Raw genomic sequence first — 22,509 nt, 5'->3', positions numbered from 1 at the left:
TAACTCCTAAGAACAAGGGAACTACTTTCCCTCACTTTCAGCAATATCCCAATCTCTGCAGCATCGAGCTCTTGATACTGATCTGGATTTCAGTGTTCTGCTATAGAAATCTAATGCTTGACCAAAAGAATTAAGACTGGGTATATATAAAGCAGTTTTTTTCTTTGAACTTTCTGTGAGTTATCTTAGTTAAATAATAGAGAGATAGTAATGTGTGACGGTCTGACAAATTATAGCCAATGTCTCAAACATTCGTTGAAGAACTTTGGTGAAGAAAACGGCCTCTGTGAAAATGCTGGAGTTTTGTGAACAGGACAATGTGGCCGAAGGAGAGGGCCCCCCGGAGGGTGGGACCGCGCTTCTCCAAAGCCGCAAGTCCTTATCTTAAGTGACCAGGAGAAGGAGCACAGCAGCACCTGGAGGAAGGAGGCCCCATGGAAGTTGGGACTGTGCTTCTATCTTAAGCAGTCGTGCCAGCAGAAAAAGAGAGGCAACTCTGTAATGAACCCACCCCCACCCCAAAGCTCTCCAACCGATTCCAGAGAACCCCGGGAATGGGACTGCGCATGTCGAGACCATCGACTAACACACTATAAAAGAAGGGAGAACGAGTCCTCGGCGCGCGCCCTCCGGAAGTGGATCTCTACACTGGCTGGACGAATGCTGGACCCAGGACTGGTGAAACCCTTCTCTTCTCTCTTTCTTTCTTTCTCTCATTCTCTCTCTCCCTCTTTTCCTTCTCTCTTTTCCACAGTCCCTACACCTCATCCTTTGAAACATAAACCGTTGACCAAGCCAGAGACTAGGAGTGGATCTAGCCACCCCTGGGCTCCTCTTTGAGAAGGAGTCCAGAAAGCAAGGGGGTCTGCTCTGAACCTCGTGACTCAATGGGAGGGCTCTCCTTCTGATACATTTCACGTTCCTTTTTCCATTTCATTTTTCTATACTTCCCTCCTCTTCTCAAACAGCGGCTTAATGACATGTTGCAAGGTTCATATTAACAAGTTCATGTGTACTTGGACAAAGTTAGCTAGGTTGAATAAATGTTGATTGTTGTTTGAACTCCCCTGGTGTCGTTTCACCTTAATTCTGACAAAGGAAATCCACGAACCTGAGTCGCTCCAACTTTGGGACGCGACATAATGAAAGAGACACGTATCAGTTAAAAAACAGCAACTTGTAATGATGCAGGTAACAGAAGAGGGTGAAATTTTTACTGAAATAACATGAGTCATGCAATTACCACTGAACAACCAATGCCCAGCAACATCTCTATCAGAAAACCAACCCAGATATTTGTACTTTTCCCCCCTCAATTTTTTTCTTGACCTCGTATGTTTGTTTTTTCTTCCAAGTGTCAAAACAGTATTAATATGAGGCTAAGCAGAATGGAAAGCTGAAGTGTACTCCAAAGTGAAGACTCAAATAAAAAACTTTGATTTTCATTTCACACATTAGGGTTTTTTTTGTAAACAGCATCTAATTCTTGTCAGTGTAGTCTATGCAACAAACAGTTTACATGCTATGCAATCCTTCCTGACAGCTCTTTTCCTTGTCAGAGTGCCCAGGTTTAAATGCTAACAGAATCACCCACCTCAAATGCCTACTTGGATTGTCTTTTCATTTTTACTACATGACATCAGTCTGGACAAGTGATGACCAGCACAGCTGCACCCTCCCATGTTGGTTTTTCAACTTAAGCCTAATTGCTTGTGAACTAACATTTAAATACATAGCTTAAGAAGAAAAAGCATTTGCTTTTGGTAAAGTAGCTATTTAAAGGTTATCCACGTGTGTGTTTGGTTGCTCACTGGAGGAAATCATAATTTTTGTACTAATTATTGACAGAAAAGTAACCTTTTTTCTTCCTTCTTATCCAACTGCTTATAAATTGATACGAAAATGTCTAGTTTGGCAAGAATCTGCTGCTAATCAAAAATACTAGAATAAGACCTCAATACAATATTACAAGATAAACAGACTACTATTGGGGGCATAAAGCAGTTTAATGTATTAATTTATAAGAGAAGTTCAAGAGATCTGCATTTACGTAAGATAAGCCTGACATGCAGTGTTGGTCTTATTTACCAGAAAACCATCTAAACCGAAATTTTTTTTGAAAAGGCTTTCCTGCTTTAGTACTATGACATAACATTTACACAACTATGCTGAACCTTCCAGATCTTTAATCAGCAACATCTCAAAAGTTGTGTTCAGGGTCTGTGTCCTGCCAAAGGATCACATGGCAACCATGGCTGTGGGCTGGGTTTTTGTTATTACAGGTTCAAAGCCCTCAAATATTATTGTTTCAGTAACTCTGGGTGGAAGTTAATGAAGTTCCGTCTACTTCTGGCTTCTAGCTTTCAGCTTTGGGTTTTTTGGCAGTTTTGGTGCACAAAGTTCTTAGTAAAAATGACAACTTACAGCGTCTTGAAAACCAAACAGCACGAGCTGCACTTGACTGATACCATGGCTGTCAAAGTCCAACTCCAGTTTCAGTTTTGAAAGAGTGGTTGCTATGATTTTACGATCGGTGGACCGTACAAACTCTCTGAGGCTGGAAACGAGCGTTGTGATATGTTCCCATTTTAGCTTGGGTTCTTCGGCTCCCTGGTAGAAGAGAGAGGAAAAGAAATAGTTTTTGACAGCCATCTTTTGAAACATACAGCCAGAGGGACTTTAGCCAATAATGTCAGTTGGCAATATGGATTTCCAGAAATTCTACTGCTATAGTTAAGGAAAAGGCACAGTTTCAGGTCAGATAATGGTAGCAGCATAACTACAGCAGCAAAGACCACTACTACTGAGGTCTCTGGTAATGCAGATTACTTGGCAAGCAAGTAGCTGACTTCATTTTATATCAGTTGCTGAAATATACGTGCACCCTATAGTTTGCATGTCTCATTGTACAGGAGTGAAAAGATATGAATAAATATACTGTGCATTGAACACTACAAATTACTCTTAATTGCAAACAAACATGTACTTTGCATTGCCTCTAATTTCAGAGTGCCTCTGACAGACAACATGCGAAGTCCCACAGTAGCATTTAAAAGAAGAGGTTAGTCAAAGTTACACAGAAGGCTCAGAAAGAGACTAATTCTTTCCTACATAATTTCCCTTGATACAGAACTTCTATGCTTACCTATTCTTAGAGCAGATCTACAAATCTCTCACCTTTCTATTATAAATATTCATATGCCTATTTTTAAAACCTTTTATGTTTTTGCATGAGCTACCAAAGTAGCAAAAGGCTCAAACACATTCATCAGAATAATCAGTGCATGTAACTAGGAAGTAGAGGACTGTATTTACTCTCCAAAGTAAAGTTATGCCAACTGAATACAAATTTCAATTCTCAATCTTAAAATTAAACCAGACATGGAAAACCATACTAGGTGTTCAACATGAAGTACTAGATGCTTATTCTGAAGGAAGCTAAATAATTATTTATATAGACTGAAGATGCCTAACAGTGTTTTCCATAACAGAAGGACATATGGTGTTTGGTTCTGTTGCATTTGCCAGTTTTATGCCGTGTATGTTATAGCTGGCCAGACGTCAAGAACTCTGCCAATAAAGTTGAGGTTTTAACTGTAGTTCATTAATTCTGATGAGGATCAAACAAAGATAATTTTATTATTTGAGACAAAGAGAGAAACTAAAAAAAAAAAAAAAAAAAAAAAAGAAAAGAAAAAGCTCTAGAGCAGTCAAACATTCTACAGACTAAAGTACCCATCTCCGAGATAAAAGATCCTAGGCTCTGATCCTGATCTGCTTTGATTTGGAGAATTCACCTGATGATTGGCTATACTGAAGTGGATCCCTCACTCTGTCCTGCAGTAGCTGATCTTCTTTTTGTGTAAATAATTAAAAAACCATTAGGGCAGACAGGTGGACACATAACACACTGTAGCCCTGGACTAGAAGATCCAAGTCCCTCAAGGCATGCTGGGGACAGGGCAACCAGTATGGCTCCCTAATAAGAAAGAGTGACCTATTTTGGGAGGGTCATTCTCCTCCCCTAGCCCACATACATAACAACTTTGTTGAAATTGTTCTTATGAAAAGTTTTTGTGAAGGGAAAAGTGCTATTAAAGCCTAAATCCTGATGAGGCCTAACAAGCAAGTCAGGCTTCCATCTATTGGTAACTTCTTGCATTTACGCAGGACATAACAAGAAGCTAACTCAACTTCACCTTAATTGCAGTTACTACCACTTCCTGGCGGTTTGAGTAAGTTTCCTACTCTTTGACCAGGGTCCCTCTCTCAAGGGAGAAAACAGTGTTTGGGAGCTAGAGTCCTGCATCCTCTCGAAGGGCAGACAGTTCCAGGCACACATGCTTTAAACTCTTTGGCTTTAAAACTCTGTGTCTCTCTGCTCCTCTCTTGGGCTGTTCCAGCCCCAGCTGAGGAAGGCATGAAACACCAAGCATCCTCTCTGGATTCTGTGCTTGAGTTTCAGCCCCTCACTATCACTTATTATTCCTTTCATACACATGCTAACAACTGTGTCTGTTATAGCAACACTCTAGCAAAGCGCAGATCACTGGCATCTCTCATTGCCTTCTATTTTAACACTTTCTATAGTTACCAGGACAACTGTGGGTTCCTCCCTCCCCCCACCAAGAGTTAGAAGCTCTTTTTATTGGCACGGCAGCAATTTCCAATTACATTAACTGTACTACATGCATAAGAATCATATTTGTTTGCATCAGTTTCTAAACAGTACTATCTTTAGAAGATGAGTCGTCACATTTTATACAAATATGTTTTAGACCAGCAATACTGAGCCTTGAGAATGAAGTCAATTAACTACTAACACACACATTACAAACAAGAACAAAAAGTCACGTCACCCAATTACAGTGTTGCAACATTTAGCAGTGTGGTCATGACCTGTAATTTATTCAGTGTCATCCTGAATGATACATCATCATGAATCGTCCCCACAAAGGAAAGCCAAAAGGTCGTTCTGCAATTATTTTACTGTTTGCTGTAGCTCCCACTGTCACTCCATCTCCCCTCCCCCTCCATATGTGCTCCCAACTGCTGCGAGGAATAGCTGCAATTTCTTTTCTCCCTAGCTCCCTCTTTCCCCTTTTATGGCTGTTGGCTAGAAGGCAATGGTGTACCAGTCAGCCACATTTTTTCTATGCAATAACTTAACGTAAGGCCAGAGCAGGCCAAAACACCTACACCTCCCTCCATCAAACTAGTCAGCCAGAAGATAGAACTCTAAAATAGGGGCAAGGTAATTGCCCTCTGGGGATGATTAACCTGACAGTGTCAACCTGACCTGACAGCCTCAGTCCCATTTGAAAATCACTGGTAAAATATAATATAATGAAAACACATTTTTCTGTTGTCTGGCCAGCACTAATATCCAGGTATACATATAGTATTTACAAACCACACAAAAAGCATATGTAATGCAGCATAAACCATTTCAAAGCTTATTTTTAATAGCCCAAATAAAACAATAAATTGTGAAAGCTTACATGGTGTATGCCTTCTAGATTAATCAAACTTTATTTTTTAATTACTTTACTATGTATAATTTCAAAAGTTCCAGGTAACTGCAGATAAGTCTTCCAATTCCATAAAAATTTGTTGCTTTCTGAAATTACTTTACCTGAGCCAAAGCTTCCATCAAGTTCCTCACCACCTTCTCTTGGTCCTCAGTTAATATCCTGTGAAGGGTGGCTCTCCTTTCACTATCCTTCTTCAGCATGAAAAACCCAGAATCTTTCTCTTCAGGTGAAGGAGGTGCACTGTGATCCTCAAAATTTTCATCTGGGATGCTGAATGAAAGACAGTCAGTGAAAAGAAACTTTATAAAAGCCACCCCAATGCACACATTCCTAATCTACTGTGTAACATAAATGCCAGATAGCTCTTTACCTCAGAAAAAGGGAACGGATTCCCTTCCCATCTTTTTCTCCACAGGATTTGGCTCTTGTTTTGAAAGAGAATGGATCAATTTTTAATTCTGTATCAGGTGAGACAGAACCATATTCACTGCTGCTACTTGTATCTTCCACCAGAACAGGGACAGGTAAGGATATACTCCGAAGATACTCTATTCATATAGGAATATTCAGAAATTAGAATTTAATAGTGCCATGACAGTTCCAAAGTGAAAAGGTTATTCTTTCAGAGAAAGCAGAAAGACTCCAGTCTTCCCACACACCAATACAAAATATTAAAACAAAATCGACAAAAAACTCCTAAAGCTTATTCTTCTGGAATAGCACTCTCAGTTATGTTTTTATTCAAAAGCTTCCCGAGATACAGAAATGCTGGGCTCTTCGCAAGTTCACTTATGGAACTTCACCACTGGAGTGAACGCACGTCTTGTATCACCAGTACGCACTTTCAGCAGTAGCAAAATGTTTCTACAGGGTAAGTCATCCCAGCACCTTCCAAGATCTCAATTTTATGTGTGTATATAAATATATATGTTTATATATACAATACATATAAGTATATATACTATAACACATATAAGATACCTTTATTTATCAGATTATTTTGTACAAGTTTAATTAGTTCATAGTCTTTGATTAATAATAAACATGCAGAACTTTTGTTTTTAAATCCAGAGCATACATTACTGCTGCAAGAAACTATTCATACCTCTTTCACATGTGCATATTTCAAGATGTACTTTGATAGCAACTCAGCATGAAGATAACTGTGTTTGTTCAGTTCCCCCCTCCTCCCCCCAGTTCATTTCCTGAAAGGGATGAGTATCCTGTACTGAGGCCTGACAAGGAGTGTCAAATGCATTCCGCTTTTTTCAATCATAGAATTTACCTTAATAAAAGTCTGTTATCTTTCTCCACAAACCTTGGCTCTATTGCTACTATAAAACAGCCATTGAGTTTCCTGTTCAAATTTCCACTAAATGACCCTGTAACAACACAGCTCTTCAAGTCTGTATTACCCACCTGCCTAGATTATTAAGCCGTAGCCTGGTAGGATTACAAATAGTGGTTTAAATTTGCACAATGAATTAGAGGTTCCTAACAGAGAAAGGTTACTTATTTTCATAATTGTGCCCGCTTCTCTTTACAACATTTTAGTGTGACAAATTACACCGGAATAAGTGATAACCACAGTAGCTACACAGTTATGATAGAGAAGTATGTTGAAACTCACCATTTGTATTAGTTGAAAGAACTGTGGGAGAAAAGCAAAGAAAGAAGACAGTTAAATGTGCTGAAATTAACTGAGAAAATAAGCATAGTCTAAAAGATAAGTCTCTTCTTATTTTTATGGACTATGTGAACTCTCTTGTCTGCAGTCTCTAAAAGTGTAGTCTATTGTGATTTAAAGTTAATCTGCAGGGGATGAAAACCATGTTAAAAGTGATCATCCAGTGCCATCTCCTTTACCTGGTATTTTTATTTCTTTTAGGTACCATGCTAAAAATATACAGAAGATATTTTCATACATATATATGCAGACATAGAATATGTCATTCATACTCTCAAAACTTCTTTGTTACTTTCCATAATTTAGAACACTACAGGAAATGAGTATGTGAAACAACAATAATGCAGTGCATACACATTTGCTATGGGATAAAGATTCTTTTGCTCATGTAGAAAACTCCCCTGAGGCTCGATAGCATGTTCTAACCTTACACAAAATGTACTTTATGCAAACATTCTTTGAACGAAAACATATGCAAATTTAAAAAACAAACAAACAACAGCCAACCACAAAAGCTGCACAAAACCATAAACAGACTTTTAGAAACCTTTTAAGAAATATTTAGATAAATCACCTCTGTGACCACATGATAACAGAATTCTGCTACAACAGTGTTTCTGCAGCAAGCTGCTAGAACAGAAGGTTACAACTGAATGTTCACCTGGGATGGAGATCTGTGTTCATCTTAAAGACTAAATCAGCAGTTTCAGGAAACAGTATCATCAACAAGAGAAAAATTCCAGATTGAGTTTAGCAATGCTTATTACCTGAGAGCTTTGATGCGGATTTTCTTTTTTTGCTTGAAACCTTCAAGAATTCATCTATAAGTAGCTCATGAGCAAAAGCTCGTTTATCAGGATCTGGTTCAAAGCAACGCAATATGAAAGCCTTGGCTTCTGCAGACATGGATTCAGGAATCTCTGGGTGTATTTTAAACATTCCCACCTGAGACAAATAAAGGGAAAGACAATGGCCTACACTGTTCTTTTCCCAAACACTAAATAGCATCAAAAAAGTGTATAGATAGTAAAATGGTATATTACTTTTAAGTTTTGATGTTATATTTCTGTAACTAGTTTATCAATTCAGAGAAAAAAAACCCCTATTATAAACTGTATAAACAATTACATTAAAAAAACCCACAACTGCAAGTAGAGGCTCTTGCAAAGCAAAAAACTGCTTCTTTTTTCAGGTGTTTTTTTTGTTTTAGTTTGGGGGTTTTTTTTTGTGTTTTTTTTTTTTAAACACCCAGGCTGCTGAATAGCTGCTCTTGCTCCATTACTCTCTTCAAAACTAAACAGCACTCCCACTCAATTGAATCAGCTCATTCTTCTTCACATCCTCACTAACCAAGTATTTCCTTTATCTTCTCTTCCTGCAATCTCTAATTCTAGCTTCTCCAAAAGAGTCATAAGATTTCCTATGTTTACAAATACTGGCCTGAGTTGTACAAGGAAGATGTCTGACCTTAAACATAGCTGCTTGTGGTTCTCCCAGTTCATAAAATGGGGGCTTCCCTGTAGCCATCTCAATGATTGTGCATCCCAAAGACCAGATGTCTGCAGCCTTCCCATAGCCACGTGGCCCTTTGTCTATGATTTCTGGTGCCATATACTGAAGGGTACCTGTTTAAAAAATACTCATTTTTTACTTACGTGCACCAATGAAACAAATAGATAGCTGAAGGACAAGAGGAACAAAATGACCGAGGAGTGAGCAGTATCAGGAGAGTTTTTTTAAAAAAAAAACCAAAACACTCTATTATTCAAAATTCAAAAATTTCCATATGCATTCTACATAAAACTCAAAATACTATTCAAAATATTACTTGTGCTAAAAGCATCTGATATCATCTACTGATCTGGTAATATAGCTTTTCAAAGTCAATGACAATTATTAAGAGGTTTCAATGAGCTTTGGACGAGACATAATTTTCATTTACTGTATTTATAGATTAAGATTAAAATAAGGAAGATGACCGTGAATTGCATCCAGAGAGGAAAAGCAAGTGAAACCTGAAATCTGAATCTAAACCAGCAGGTGATACAAACCCTTTTTCTGAAGTAAGAGAATCAACCTGACACATCATTCTGCATTCTGTTTCATTTAAAGCAGAAGTGGAAGACCAGAGGATGGCATTAAAATAACAGTCACTTCTCATTTTGCATAATGATTTAATGCAGTGCCACTGCATGATTTAACAACCAAATCAAATTATCAGTCAGAATGAAGATCAAGTTAATGACAGGCTCTGTAGATAAGCAATTCTGGAGATGAAGGCAAGACATCCAAGCCAGTCATGAAATTAAAAAAAAAAAGTTAGCCTTCGATCAGCAAGATGAAAAACCCATGCGCACAGAAAAGAGACTCAAATACAACATAGGAAAGACACAGCTCTTCTGTTGTAGAGAACTTTCATGCCTCAAGTAGGACTTACAAAACAGCATTCTCTTTGAACAGTTCACACAAGTACAGTGTATAGCTTAAGATTAGGTATACAAAAAGTTATCCTTGCAACAACCTTTTACATTGATTTGAAGTCAATGAAAGTTCAGCAGCTGTGGATTCTGACCCTACATGTGCAGCTCAAGTGAGGAAACAGAGTCTCCTCTGGGAACATACCAGTGAAAGTTTCAGTACATGGGTTGATTCCTGCAAGTCTCTTTGAAGTTCCAAAGTCTGAAATCTTTAACACTCCACTGTATGTATTGATAAGCACGTTATCACCCTGAGGAACAGAACATTCAGAGCAATTATTTTTCTCTGCTGACTCTTCATCTAAGACTTCTTGCATAGCCTGTTTCTACAATACACTCTTTAGTAACTAACAATTACCTCCTAAGGCTCTTAAGATGGGAGATGAAAGAAGAATCAATAGCGTTCCTGCCTTATGTAATCCCATTATCAGAAACTTCATCTCAAAGTGAACTTCCCCTAATACAGGAATTCTACAGGAATTCAGTTAAAGAATCTTAAGAGAGGGGAAAAGACGACTTTTTTTTTTTTTTTAAGGGAACTTTTTCATCTGTAATCTCCTTGGAAGAGAACCTCCTAATATCTCATCCACAATCTTCTCCACTTCTAATAAGCTTTTATTAAAGTTCGATCATGTAATTGAAAACAGAAATAAAAATATCCACTTTATTACATCTGAAGTGGCTATATGTCATTTCTTCTAAAATAAGAAAAATATTTTGTTTGTGCAAATTCAAATCAACAATGGTTCACGTACGTAACCCACAGTTCAGAATAGCAGAGAGGGTATGTGAAAATAAAGAACTTTCAGAAAAAAAGCTTTTAAATTACAGGACAAATAGTGTTATGTAACTGCATAACCATTTTTAGGGCTTAATTCTCTGCAAATTCTTACCTTTATGTCTCGATGCACTATTTGATTATCATGGAGGTATTTTAATCCTTCAAGAATCTGCTTGGTGTAAAAGCCAATTGTCTGCTCGTTATTTTTTAATGGTCCCCATTTTGATCGTAGAAGAGCAGAAAGGCTGCCTATAATTTTGGAGAGCAAAAAAGTGAGAGTAAAAATCTAGTTAAGTTCTGCCTTCTCCTCCAAAGGAAAAAAAAAAGTAACAACAAACATGAATGCCAAACCAAGTGCAGGGACCTATTCTATAACCAAAGGCCTCTCCAGGCAAATGCTTACTTGCATCATCACTGGCCTGAGTAATTAAAAAGAGACTGTCAGTATCTCCACTGGCCTCAGCTGCAGCAGAGAAGCATATGCTTGCTTCCTCAAGCAGGCAGATCAGAACACATTTAATTAATTAATGTACTCACCTCCCTCCTATGCCTGGAGAGAAGTTGTCCCAAAGGAATGTTGTAAGAGTGAAAAAGGGATGTGCATGTGCACGTCTCTGTACATACACCAACTCCACAGTTTCTCAAAAAACTAAGCTCAAGAAGTGGGATTTTTGTTGCATCTGGCTGCTGGGAGTTCTTTGGTCTCAAACAAAAGCAACAATCACCAGCCACCTTTCTCTTGTGTTAGGTACCTGAGGAGGGCTCAGTCAACTGAGACTAGCTACAGCCTTTCTAATAGGATGACCACAGATTATCTTTGTTCTTGTACTGCGTTTGTGTGGCAAGGTTTTGGTAGCAGGGGGGGTTACAGGGGTGGCTTCTGTGAGAAGCTGCTAGAAGCTTCCCCAATGTCCAACAGAGCTAATGCCAGCTGGCTCCACGACGGGCCCGCTGCTGGCCAAGGCTGAGCCCATCAGCGACAGTGGTAGCACCTCTGGGACAACGTATTTAAGAAGGGGAAAAAGAACCTGTGCAACATCACTGCAGCCGAAGAGAGAATATGCGAGACAAACAACCCTGCAGACCCCCAGGTCAGTGAAGAAGGAGGGGGAGGAGGTGCTCCAGGCACTGGAGCAGAGGTTCCCCTGCAGCCCGTGGGGAAGACCATGGTGAGGCAGGCTGTCCCCCTGCAGCCCATGGAGGTCCATGGTGGAGCAGATCTCCACCTGCAGCCCGGGGAGGACCCCACGCCAGAGCAGGTGGGTGCCCAAAGGAGGCTGTGACCCTGTGGGAAGCTCACACTGGAGCAGGGTCCTGGCAGGACCTGTGGACCTGTGAAGAGAGGAGCCCACACTGGAGCAGGTTTTATGGCAGGACTTGTGACCCTGTGGGGGACCCACGCTGGAGCAGTCTGTGCCTGAAGGACTGCAGCCTGTGGAAGGGGCCCAGCAGTTCGTTAAGAACCCACGGGAAGTACTCATGTTGGAGAAGTTCGTGGAGAACCGTCTCCCATGGGAGGGACCCCATGGTGGAGCAGAGGAAGAGTGTGAGGAGTCCTCCCCCTGAGGAGGAAGGAGCGGCAGAGACAACATGTGATGAACTGACTGCAACCCCCATTTCCCATACCCCTACATTACTAGGGTAGAAAAAGGGAGAGAATCCGGGCGTGAAGCCATGCCCAGGAAGAAGGGAGGGGTGGGGGGAAGGTGGTTTTTAAGATTTGGGTTTATTTCTGATTATCCTACTCAGATTTGATTGGTAATAAATTAAATTAATTTTTCCCCAAGTTGAGTCTGTTTTGCCCATGACGGTACTTGGTGAGTGATCTCTCCCTGTCCTTATCTTGACCCATGAGTCTTTCATTATATTTTCTCTGCCCTGTCCAGCTGAGGAAGAGAGTGATAGAGTGGCTTTGCGGGGCACCTGGCACCCAGCCGGGGTCAACCCACCACAGATTTGTAGGTAAAAGGACGTAGCCTGCCACAGCAATGATCTGAGCTGTACCTGTAGCACATCCTATCTAAATACTGAATGAGAGGACTCAAGCACTTTGAAGACACAGTTTTCCCCATTAAATTAGAGATAGTAAAGAATATTACATTTGCATGAAATACATCTTGTTGCAGTACTATAGGTTTTTATAATTTTAAAATGTTAAAAAACAAACCAACCAACCACCAAAGCAGTCTCTCCCACAACTTACCACCTGGCACCTGTTCCATGAATATCTTAATGAAGCCATTCTCACTAAGAGAACCTAAATACTGGACAATGTTCTTATGTTTGAGATGCTTATGCAAAGCTATTTCTTCATGCAGAGGTTGGGAGTACCTGGAAAGAAAAGAAGCAGTTGATGCAATATTGACCTTTGGGAAGAAAGTCTTGTGTTTACTGTAGTACCTAAAGTTCTATTTTAGGTCCCATGAAAGACATTTACACTGAAAATGACTATGTGTTAGATGCATTTAACAACAGTGGTTGTGACTACCACATACTAAAAAATTATGTAATCCTATATGAATACACATAACATATATAAAATATATATGTATACTATGTATACATACACACACAAAGTGTTATAAATGTACATAGACAGACTGAGCAAAACAAAATTTGTGGAAAATGAACTCCTCTCCAGCCTAACTCAAAGAGAATGAACAGCTGGGCAAGCGGTTGGATTCAGACTAGTGCCAAAGTGAACTAGTAAGCCATAAAGTTAGTGTATAATTAAAATCACCTCAAGAATGAAAACTAATTAATTAAAATTGAAATGGTGATTTACATAGGAGTCTTATCTGAAAGCAAGAATGGATAGCTATCAGAGTAAGAAAATAGAAATCATTTCATGGGGAGATATTGAGAAGAACTGATCAAAACAATTTCACCAAATGTAGTCCAAGGTAAAAAATTTTTCAGAGATGTAAGCTTTTCAGCAGTCTTTTTGCCAAGAAGGTTTCTGGAGTCCAGATCCTTCTCCAGTGTGCAACACCACCAGAGCTCAGCAGCTGATGTGCTCCCTGGGCCAGTCCAACCACGGATGAGCTGGAAGCAGGTCAGCTGCCAGATTCTGTGCATTGTCTGGCAAAACGTAAGCAATATGCTTATTTTCACTAAAGCGCTAACATCTGCAGTCAGACTTTCAGGGTAGCTGAAATAGATGAAGGACACAGACCTCCTTCTGTTAGTGCAGATGCAAGAAGGAGCTGCAAAGTCTTGAGCAAGTGGAAGACATTCTGATGCTTACACTGAGGGAGTACTAAACATAACTGCAAACTCAACCTTCCAGCAACTTGCCAACAAAAGGAATAGTTTTACTGCCACCTTTACCAGGTTGGTCTCAGCATAGACTTCACAACAACACTGCTACATTCTCGTCCCATAATGAACTGGCAGAAAACTTTTATTTTATTTATTTACTGGGAGGAAGGGTAGCTTCCTGCTGCCTCAGGTTCAGGAGTTAGCTCTCCCTGGACCCAGCAGAGTGCCAGTGCCAGGAATGCAATCAAAGCACGAATGCAATTGAAGTTGTTAGGGGAAAAGTGCCTGTAAGCTCCACTCCCTTTTGAGGCAGGTAGTTATCAGCTCACCCTAACAGCAGCATTAAGCTACAAGTGGAGGCTGAACTCTTAAAAAAAACATAGAGGGAAAAGAAAAAAAAAGGTGGGCATCTGAAAATCCCTCTGGAAAACAACTGCTGCAGAAAACAAGGAAAGTATTTGGGTAATGAAAAGTATGATTATGCAACTCCGAGTCTATTTAATAAAAACTAATTTGAGTTTTTGTTTGCCTCTCCACACATGACTATAAAGATTCTGACTACGCTGTTAGTCATTCAGAAATGCAAAATCATCAGAGATTATATTCCCGAGTTCTACTAATGGGATATTCATTCAGAGCAGCAACAGCAAGACCATTATAATTCTTCCCCTTGCACTTTTAAACTGCAGTTAATTGAGTCTTGAGCAACTAAAATAATTTAGCAAATAAAATAAAGCCATAAGAAAATTCTCCAGTGGGATGAAGCATTTATTATTTTAGAACTTGGTAATTAGGAAACTTTAAATGGTATGAAGAAAGACAAATTCTAAATCCTAGAAAGCTAGATCTTATTACCTACCTAACATAGTTTTACTTTAACTTGGAAAGTTGACATGGCCACTGGTACTATTTTGTAGTACTGGAAATGCATTTGAGGGCAACAGCATTGCAGGAACGTTTCCTTTTCTTTCAGAATGTGTGTCCATAGTCTAACGTTTCCTGACAATTAAGTACATTATTCAGTAGCTTATATTTAACATATAGATGTATCGAAGACTCACTGCTTTTTGCACAGAAATCATTGCATTTCTGGCCATGCTTTGACTTGGAACTTAATTATTTCTCATGAATCCAAAAGATGGTCATTTTTACTTTGAAAGTGTTAAGAATTAACTTCAGAGATGAATCTTTTTATTTCTGCAGATTTCTTTCAAAGTGCTAAAAGATCAGGTTATAATTAATCAGAAATAAATTAATAAATTTTTCTTACTTTGCCATTAAAAAAAAAAATACTTGAAATTTGTCTTGGAAGCCTGTAAATATTTTTGAAAGTCTAGATGAAAGACTAACAACTTCTTAATAATCTGTTTTCCAGTATGCTTTGCACATTGAACCTGAAACCTTTTCCATTGAAAATTCTTTTGAAATGTATATTGGAGAAGAAAAATCTGGAATAACCCTTTTTTCCTTTGAAGTAGTTCCTGCACTACTCAGGCTATCTTTCTATTAACCACAGTTGTTACAAACAACAAATTTCTTCTTAGCACATACAAAACTTGCAACTCTATTTTGAGTCAAGAGATTGTTTTATGTAATTGAGGCCATACTTTCTGAGAAATTATAACACATCTTCAAGTTAAATTTACAATAACAATATAGAGGGTGGAAGGATTCCCCTAAATTCCCTTGGATTCCCCTTTCCATAATCTAAGTTCCAGTATCTTTAAAAGAGCGTGAGTATGGAAAAATTATTAGATCACACACATATCCATATTTAATAGCCAATATATACATGGATTCAAAAAGATTTAGAAGGATTCATTTTTCAGACATCAAAGAAAAAAACAGCTAAGTGAGGACAGAAGAACAGAAGGAAGGCCCATAAGAGACCCACCAAAAAGAAACTGAGCTGGGACACCAGGTGGCATTACTGACCTCCCAGTCTGTAGATTACACAAAGAAAACATTATAATCACACAGTGTCCTGTCAACATCTAGGCTCCAATACAATTTAAATAACAGTCCTTGATACTGGACAGCTTGTAGAGAATAATGCTCCTCTTCCACAAACGGTGGTTTTACTCCCAGGGACATACATTCTAGATAAAAGTGAGAGGAGTAACAGCCACTGTGGTGGGTTAGAATAGCCTCTTGTATTTACTGTTTTGAATACAAGCACTCTCTGAGGCGACTGCTATGTAGGGACGGGTAAAACCAACTTCCTTCCTGATATTAGTTGTGGATTGAACACTGCACAAACAAGGATACAGTTATTTCCTCCTACAGAGGAAATGCAGCATGCCAAAATATGGGAAATCCTGCTGAAGGACAAGCTATCCAGTAGATCACAGTAGTAAACCAAAAAAGCCAAATGGGCAAAAGAAGACAAGAAACTTGGAAATATGGATTCCACTCCTGACTGAAATGATGGACAAAAATTTACCAGTTGGTACACTCAATATTTTCCCTACATTCATTTAGTATGCGATTCCTCCTGCTACCAAGCAGTGTTCTGTCTTTATCAGAAGAGCTTCCTTCATAAAAGTTATTTCTTCAACCATTGGGAAAGGAGTGATTTATCTTTCTGTTAGCAACCACGGCAATGTCTTTATTTCCTACTTTTCATAGCTTCCTGAACATAAGCATGAGTTACAGCCTTTGATAATAATTTACAGTCTGTCTGAGAGGCACTTTAAAGATCCAGGCACTCAAGTCACCTGTTAAGCAGCAGCTTGTACAACACTCGACTACAAAAAACAAAGGCTAATGTAGAATTAAAGCATAACTTGACAGTTTAATACAGTCAGTTTCATTTGAAAAATCTTATCTTTAGACTTGCTATCACTTTTATCACAATATTTGTGGAAATCATGTATTCAAAATAGGACACACCAGAAGCTTCCAGATACACAAGTACTCACGATATTAAGTGTCTGGTCTTTACATGGCAACCTTTATAAATGAGAGACAGCAATACACATATAAAGAGACTCTGCATTAAAAAAATGCAGACAAAAAGATTGTTCCACATGAATTATTCTAATGTTAAGAGGCTCCATAATAAATGATGCACAAAAAGGACAGGAAAATATCTTTATCAGCAGTTCAGGCTCAGAATTTTCAAGGACACCACAAATCACGAATTTCAGTTGTTCTTTTATAAGGACATGCCTGAGCATGCCTAAGTAGATAGGGTTTGTCACTAGGTGTTTGAGTGGGATTCAGCACTTGAGCAATATTTCTTTTGGAAAGAAAGAGTATTACAAACTACTAATACCAAACCCAGTAAACATCTAAATTCTCAGTTGTGATCACTCTATTTCACAACTTGGAAACGTCTAGTTGCAAAACCAAGGAACACCATTAAATACCACAAACAGGTAATTTATTGGCAGCTTTGTAGAAGAGGTACTCCTTGATCAGCAAACTGGTTGATGATGTTACTGATGAAATTACGTAATGCACAACATTTGGAATCAGCCACAGTTACTATACCTGCTGTCTCTCTCTGGGATTTCTTTAATAGCAATTCTGACTTGATTGCTCAAATCTCGACCTGCATATACAATGCCATATGTTCCTTTTCCCAGAATGACTCGCTCGCCATTTTCATCATATTCATAATCATACTGCAAAGCAAACAACAACATGAAATGAAACAGAGGCATAAGATTTATTCCATCTGACCCTGTGCTCCTAACTAAGGCATCGAGGAAGCTAGTTGCTTTCTGCAGACCATGGAGAAGGAAAGAAAAACACTTCAAAATGACAAATCGGATACCGTGCCGACACTGACTCTCCACTGACTGTACAGGAAGCATTGGCTTCTAAGGTAGCCATTTCAAGTAAGTGCATAAAGCTAAGCTACCCTTTACCTGTTCTGTGTAGTTACACTTGCATGTCTTGCTCAACAGCACCCGCAATTCTGCGGGCAGGTGCTGTAAAAACAAGAGAAGACAACAGAGGGCACTCGGCGCCAAGCTGAGAACTTTGGCTCCCACACGGACATAGAAAGCAAGGCAGGATGCACTTAATTTATTCCAGATGCTCTCCTGACCTGACCACATCCTCCAAAACCAGCACAACCTCAATTTTGCCAGCACCAGGTCAGCCAGCAGAGTGTGCCAAGGGAGGTTAGTCAGGATTGTAGTGTATTAAGCATGGTTTCGGCTGAATTTGAATTTCAAAGAGTTTAAGGCCAGTCCAGAAATATTCATTAGATAAGATTATCTGATCTGTCCTCTTGTGTAACACAAACATGTAATTTCACATGCTCATGCCCATGCTAAACCCAGTAGTTTATGCCTAGATAAAGTATTTTTTATTTTCCTCCAAATAAAGACTGCTATCTTTTGAATAAGAGAGAGAATCCACTACTTCTTCTAGTACTTTGTTTCAACAATTAATTACTCTCATGGTGAAGCCATGCCTCGTAATTTGAATTTCTTTGGTGTCACTATTTAATTACATTTTTCCTCAACAGATTAAAGAGACCATTAGCACACTGTAGTTTTCCCTGTAAAAAGGCTTACCCACTGTAATCAAGTCACCCACTGCTTTTCTTTTTGCTAAAATAAACAAATTGGGCACCCTGAGGTTTTCATTATAGGGTATGCTTCTATCCCACAAGTCACTCTAGAGGTTTCTCTGTCCCATCTTCAATTTCAGATGTATTATAAAATGCCAACATCAAAACTGGGACAGAAGGCTGTCAGTATTCATTACGCAGCACTGACTCTCTCGGTTAGTTTTGGATGTCTCTAGAGCTTCAGGAAACCAGATTTTTATGTGATAGGACGTGGGCTTAGATACTCTATCCTGTTCCCTGCCACCTAGAAGAAAGCCTAAACACCCTAAGTACTGCCTTGCACCAAATGGCCCTGTACTCACTTTTCAATCATGTATATGTTCAGATAGAAACCCAAGGTGAGAACACAGTGTGTGATGGCACACCCAGGCAAGCTATAACCTAGCTAACAGGGGTGGTAGCAGAAGTAGGACATCCTAAGCTTCAGTGTGAGTTAGTGGGCTAAGGGTATAAACAGACTCCCAGCAGCACCAACATCATCATCTGATTTAAGTTTGCTGTTCATTGCTGCGCTTGCCCACAGATGGTAAGTAGCAAGGAGAAGCCCTCCTCTACCACAATTATATCCTTACTTGTTGTGCAGACAACCTGCCAATAATGTAAAGTGCACACAATTCTAGTGATGCATGAAACAGACAACAAACAGTCTTTAAAATTTAAACAGATGCTAATGCTGCCTGACTATGATTACACTCTGAAGTAACTGTTACAAGAGTCACTCTGTAATAAGCACGACTGGAGAATTCCAGAGTTGAGTACCTTCTCAAGCGAGTATGCTAACTGAAACACAAGAGATTTAGCTATGCTGGTTATAAAAATGTATGAGGACCTACATGAGGACCATTAAAAAGAATCATTAATTTATAAACAGAATAGGATAAAATTTTGTAAACAATAACTTGTCTAACTTCCTCCAGAGAAGGGATGTGTAATTTACTCCCTTCAGTGAAATGCTACACTAGAAGCCCCAAATTCTTAGTATGGTGGGGGAAGCGGGGGTGGGGTGGGTAAAAATACCTCTAGAGAGTCTCCATCACATTCCCCTTCCTCTGTAGCCTTCCCTATTTCTTCAGTGATACTGTTCACCATGTCAAAAAACCTGTGGGGAGAGAAAGAGAGGGGAGAGAAAGAGAGGGGAGAGAAAGAGAGGGGAGAGAAAGAGAGGGGAGAGAAAGAGAGGGGAGAGAAAGAGAGGGGAGAGAAAGAGAGGGGAGAGAAAGAGAGGGGAGAGAAAGAGAGGGGAGAGAAAGAGAGGGGAGAGAAAGAGAGGGGAGAGAAAGAGAGGGGAGAGAAAGAGAGGGGAGAGAAAGAGAGGGGAGAGAAAGAGAGGGGAGAGAAAGAGAGGGGAGAGAAAGAGAGGGGAGAGAAAGAGAGGGGAGAGAAAGAGAGGGGAGAGAAAGAGAGGGGAGAGAAAGAGAGGGGAGAGAAAGAGAGGGGAGAGAAAGAGAGGGGAGAGAAAGAGAGGGGAGAGAAAGAGAGGGGAGAGAAAGAGAGGGGAGAGAAAGAGAGGGGAGAGAAAGAGAGGGGAGAGAAAGAGAGGGGAGAGAAAGAGAAAAGAAAATATACACTTGAGACAGTATCAGGACAAAGAGAACACTTCTCTCTAAAGTAATGAATGAAAAGAGGACTTACTATACTTAAGTATAAGCCCAGTGTAAAAGTTTGCTTATCAGCAAAAAGAAAAAAAAACTATTTACATGGAGAATTAACAGTCAAAAATCTGCAGTTTTCCTACTTCTTTTACATACTCCTTTTATATGTGCAAGACATCCATGATGTCTGAAATTATTAATTTAATTCATATTTCAAAATCTATGTATCAGGTGAAATTCTTATCCTATACCACCGTTTCTTTATGTCCAATGAAAGTACTGAAGCATCACGAGAAGTGCCTAGAAGTCCTGCCTACATATTTGGAGAAGTTTTTGTAGTGCAGGAAGGCTAGCTTCAAGTTTTGCTTCAATGAAAAGGGGGTCTATTTTACAACTTCCCATTTAAAAAATATACTCTTACATATGACTTCTACCCCTTTGAAATAATGCAAGTACAAATACCATGTCATGCTAAGGTATTGCTTACTTGTCTTCTAAGAAGTACTCAGATATGAAGGGGAATGAACATGGTAAAAGAACCTATACGAACTAGAATGGATGAGAGAACAAGCTAGGGACTGGGCTGGGAGGTGGCCACAGCCATTAATATGGAGTACTGCAGTGATTCTTGGTAATGTTGCAGCCTTTTTTAGCACAAAAAGACATGAAATTTCCTCTGGGAATGCCTTCTGGATCAATTCAAGACCACAGTCCTCAAGCTTATGGAGCAGAAACACAGCTTAGAGAAACTGAGACACCCCTGATTTTATGCAACAAACCCTTGCCAAGTTTTCTGTAGGGATACTGGTACAATATTACTTATGTAAACATGATGCTAATGTAAAGGAAATCAAGTGTGCTTCTTCATAATCATAAATAAAATTTTATTTACAGTAAAGGAGAAATCTTGACCAGACCTTATGTTACCCCAAATGTTCCCACTTCAGAAAGTCAGTTTTAAGTTTAGGATGTGTTGTTGCATTGGAGGCAACAAACACTTGTAGTAAGCCTCAATATGGTAAGTATTAGAAAAATAATCCCACAAAGTATGTAAAAAAAAAAATTAAATTTGTAATCATATTTGTTTCTAATGTTTGTCTGAGTTTGCACTTTGACCCTTCAAACCTCATACATCTCCAGGATACTATAGTACTAAGCTTTCATTTGAAAGGTGTTGATCACTGAAAATGCTCAGATCAACTTTCACTACAGTTCTGAAACAGTCAGTTGCTGTTGTGCATGCAGATACCATCTACCCCATCACAAGCCGTGTTTTTTTCTAAAATAACAACAGTGACACACCTTCTGCAATGAAGTTCTGTGCAGAAATAGATTTGAAAGTCATCCGAGTTGTGCAGCACATATAGGAAACAGCATCGTTCTTCAAACTTCGAAATGCTGAAAGAACAGCCAAGCAGAACATGTTATTGGAAAGATGCATTTGGACTTCTACTGGCTATGCCAAACCATACAGATCAAGCCATTTAACATGGGAAAACACCAAATTAAACCTAAGAAGCTATGGTTTTTTCCTTATTGTAAAATTACCCTCTTGTATCCTCTAAAGTTCACATTCTGCTGTTTGCTGTCATTCAGCTTGCCCCCCCCCAGTTCACACATTGCCCAAGAAAGAGTAGGAGCAAAGTAGTTAATAGGATTATTTCCATTGATCCAAGTCATTTTTGTCTTCAGTGCATTTAGGTAAGGCCCTTAATTTCCACTGCTGCAGCCAGGATGAAACATTCTTTCAGGATCACATTAGAAACCTGGACTTTGAACTCAAATGATGAGTTCTTCCTGCTTTAGAAGTCAGCCACAGCTCAACCTGAACACAAAAATTTCTGATCACTTCCTTGTGAATTGGTACATTGACAGTAAGTTGGAAAAATATTTTAAAACTAAGTCAGCATCAAAAAATGAGGTGAATGACTCTACCACCCTTATGCACCCACAGCTTTCTTCAGTTTTGGTTTTATCTGCTATACCAGGAGAACAAAAATAATGAAGAAGTACGTATGCCATTTTCTTATGGATGCATAGATGTCTTAACAGAAGAGCAGAAGAGGTGCAAACTCCAGTATAGTTGTCAGTTTTCTACCCCAAGTAGGCTGCAGCTCTTGCAAAGATATCATTTCACCAGAACTGTTTTATATGGATGTCATTACTGTGCTCCTTAGAGAAAATATTAAACATTATTTGAAATAGCTCTTTCTGTAACTTTGTTGCATGTTGAGTGCCAGGTGTCAAGCTGATGCAGTATAATTGATTGTTACTATATTAGAAAAGGAAAGAAAAACATGACTAGAGATGTTATAAGGGAATATAATGCAGTATTTGAGAAACCAAGACAAATTAAGTCTCCTTATGAACATTCATAAGATACTGGACAAAATCCACAGTCCTAGCGAAATCAATCTATTTTAGCTGGATCAAGATAGCCATCATGTTTTTAGTTAATTTATAACACAATAAAGTAGAATGGTATTCTATGTTGTGCCAAAGGATTGGTGATTTGACTACCATAACAGTTCTTCTTTAAATATCAGGAAATACTTGTGATTTTCAACCTTTAATAGGTGTCTAAGGTTG

At 39.1% G+C, this 22,509-nt stretch overlaps 1 protein-coding gene across 2 annotated transcripts in view; it reads right to left on the bottom strand.

Moving 5' to 3' along the window:
• MAP3K5 (mitogen-activated protein kinase kinase kinase 5) overlaps nucleotides 1–22,509 on the bottom strand; it is a 109,002-nt gene that overhangs the window by 11,105 nt on the left and 75,388 nt on the right. For both annotated transcript variants that reach the window (XM_069787229.1, XM_069787230.1), the window contains exons 13-24: nucleotides 21,223–21,318; nucleotides 19,346–19,427; nucleotides 17,236–17,369; nucleotides 12,683–12,810; nucleotides 10,592–10,728; nucleotides 9,844–9,949; nucleotides 8,689–8,846; nucleotides 7,989–8,166; nucleotides 7,165–7,185; nucleotides 5,905–6,082; nucleotides 5,636–5,804; nucleotides 2,425–2,610 (exon numbers count right to left, since the gene is read on the bottom strand). In XM_069787229.1, the coding sequence (XP_069643330.1) occupies nucleotides 2,425–2,610; nucleotides 5,636–5,804; nucleotides 5,905–6,082; nucleotides 7,165–7,185; nucleotides 7,989–8,166; nucleotides 8,689–8,846; nucleotides 9,844–9,949; nucleotides 10,592–10,728; nucleotides 12,683–12,810; nucleotides 17,236–17,369; nucleotides 19,346–19,427; nucleotides 21,223–21,318 (1,573 nt within the window). The remainder of the gene's footprint in view (nucleotides 1–2,424; nucleotides 2,611–5,635; nucleotides 5,805–5,904; nucleotides 6,083–7,164; nucleotides 7,186–7,988; nucleotides 8,167–8,688; nucleotides 8,847–9,843; nucleotides 9,950–10,591; nucleotides 10,729–12,682; nucleotides 12,811–17,235; nucleotides 17,370–19,345; nucleotides 19,428–21,222; nucleotides 21,319–22,509) is intronic.

Source organism: Haliaeetus albicilla, chromosome 7 (genome assembly GCF_947461875.1).
Source record: "Haliaeetus albicilla chromosome 7, bHalAlb1.1, whole genome shotgun sequence".
In the NCBI taxonomy this organism is placed as follows: domain Eukaryota; kingdom Metazoa; phylum Chordata; class Aves; order Accipitriformes; family Accipitridae; genus Haliaeetus; species Haliaeetus albicilla.
Note: the sequence above shows the minus strand (reverse complement) of the source record. Positions and strands in the feature narration are given on the sequence as shown.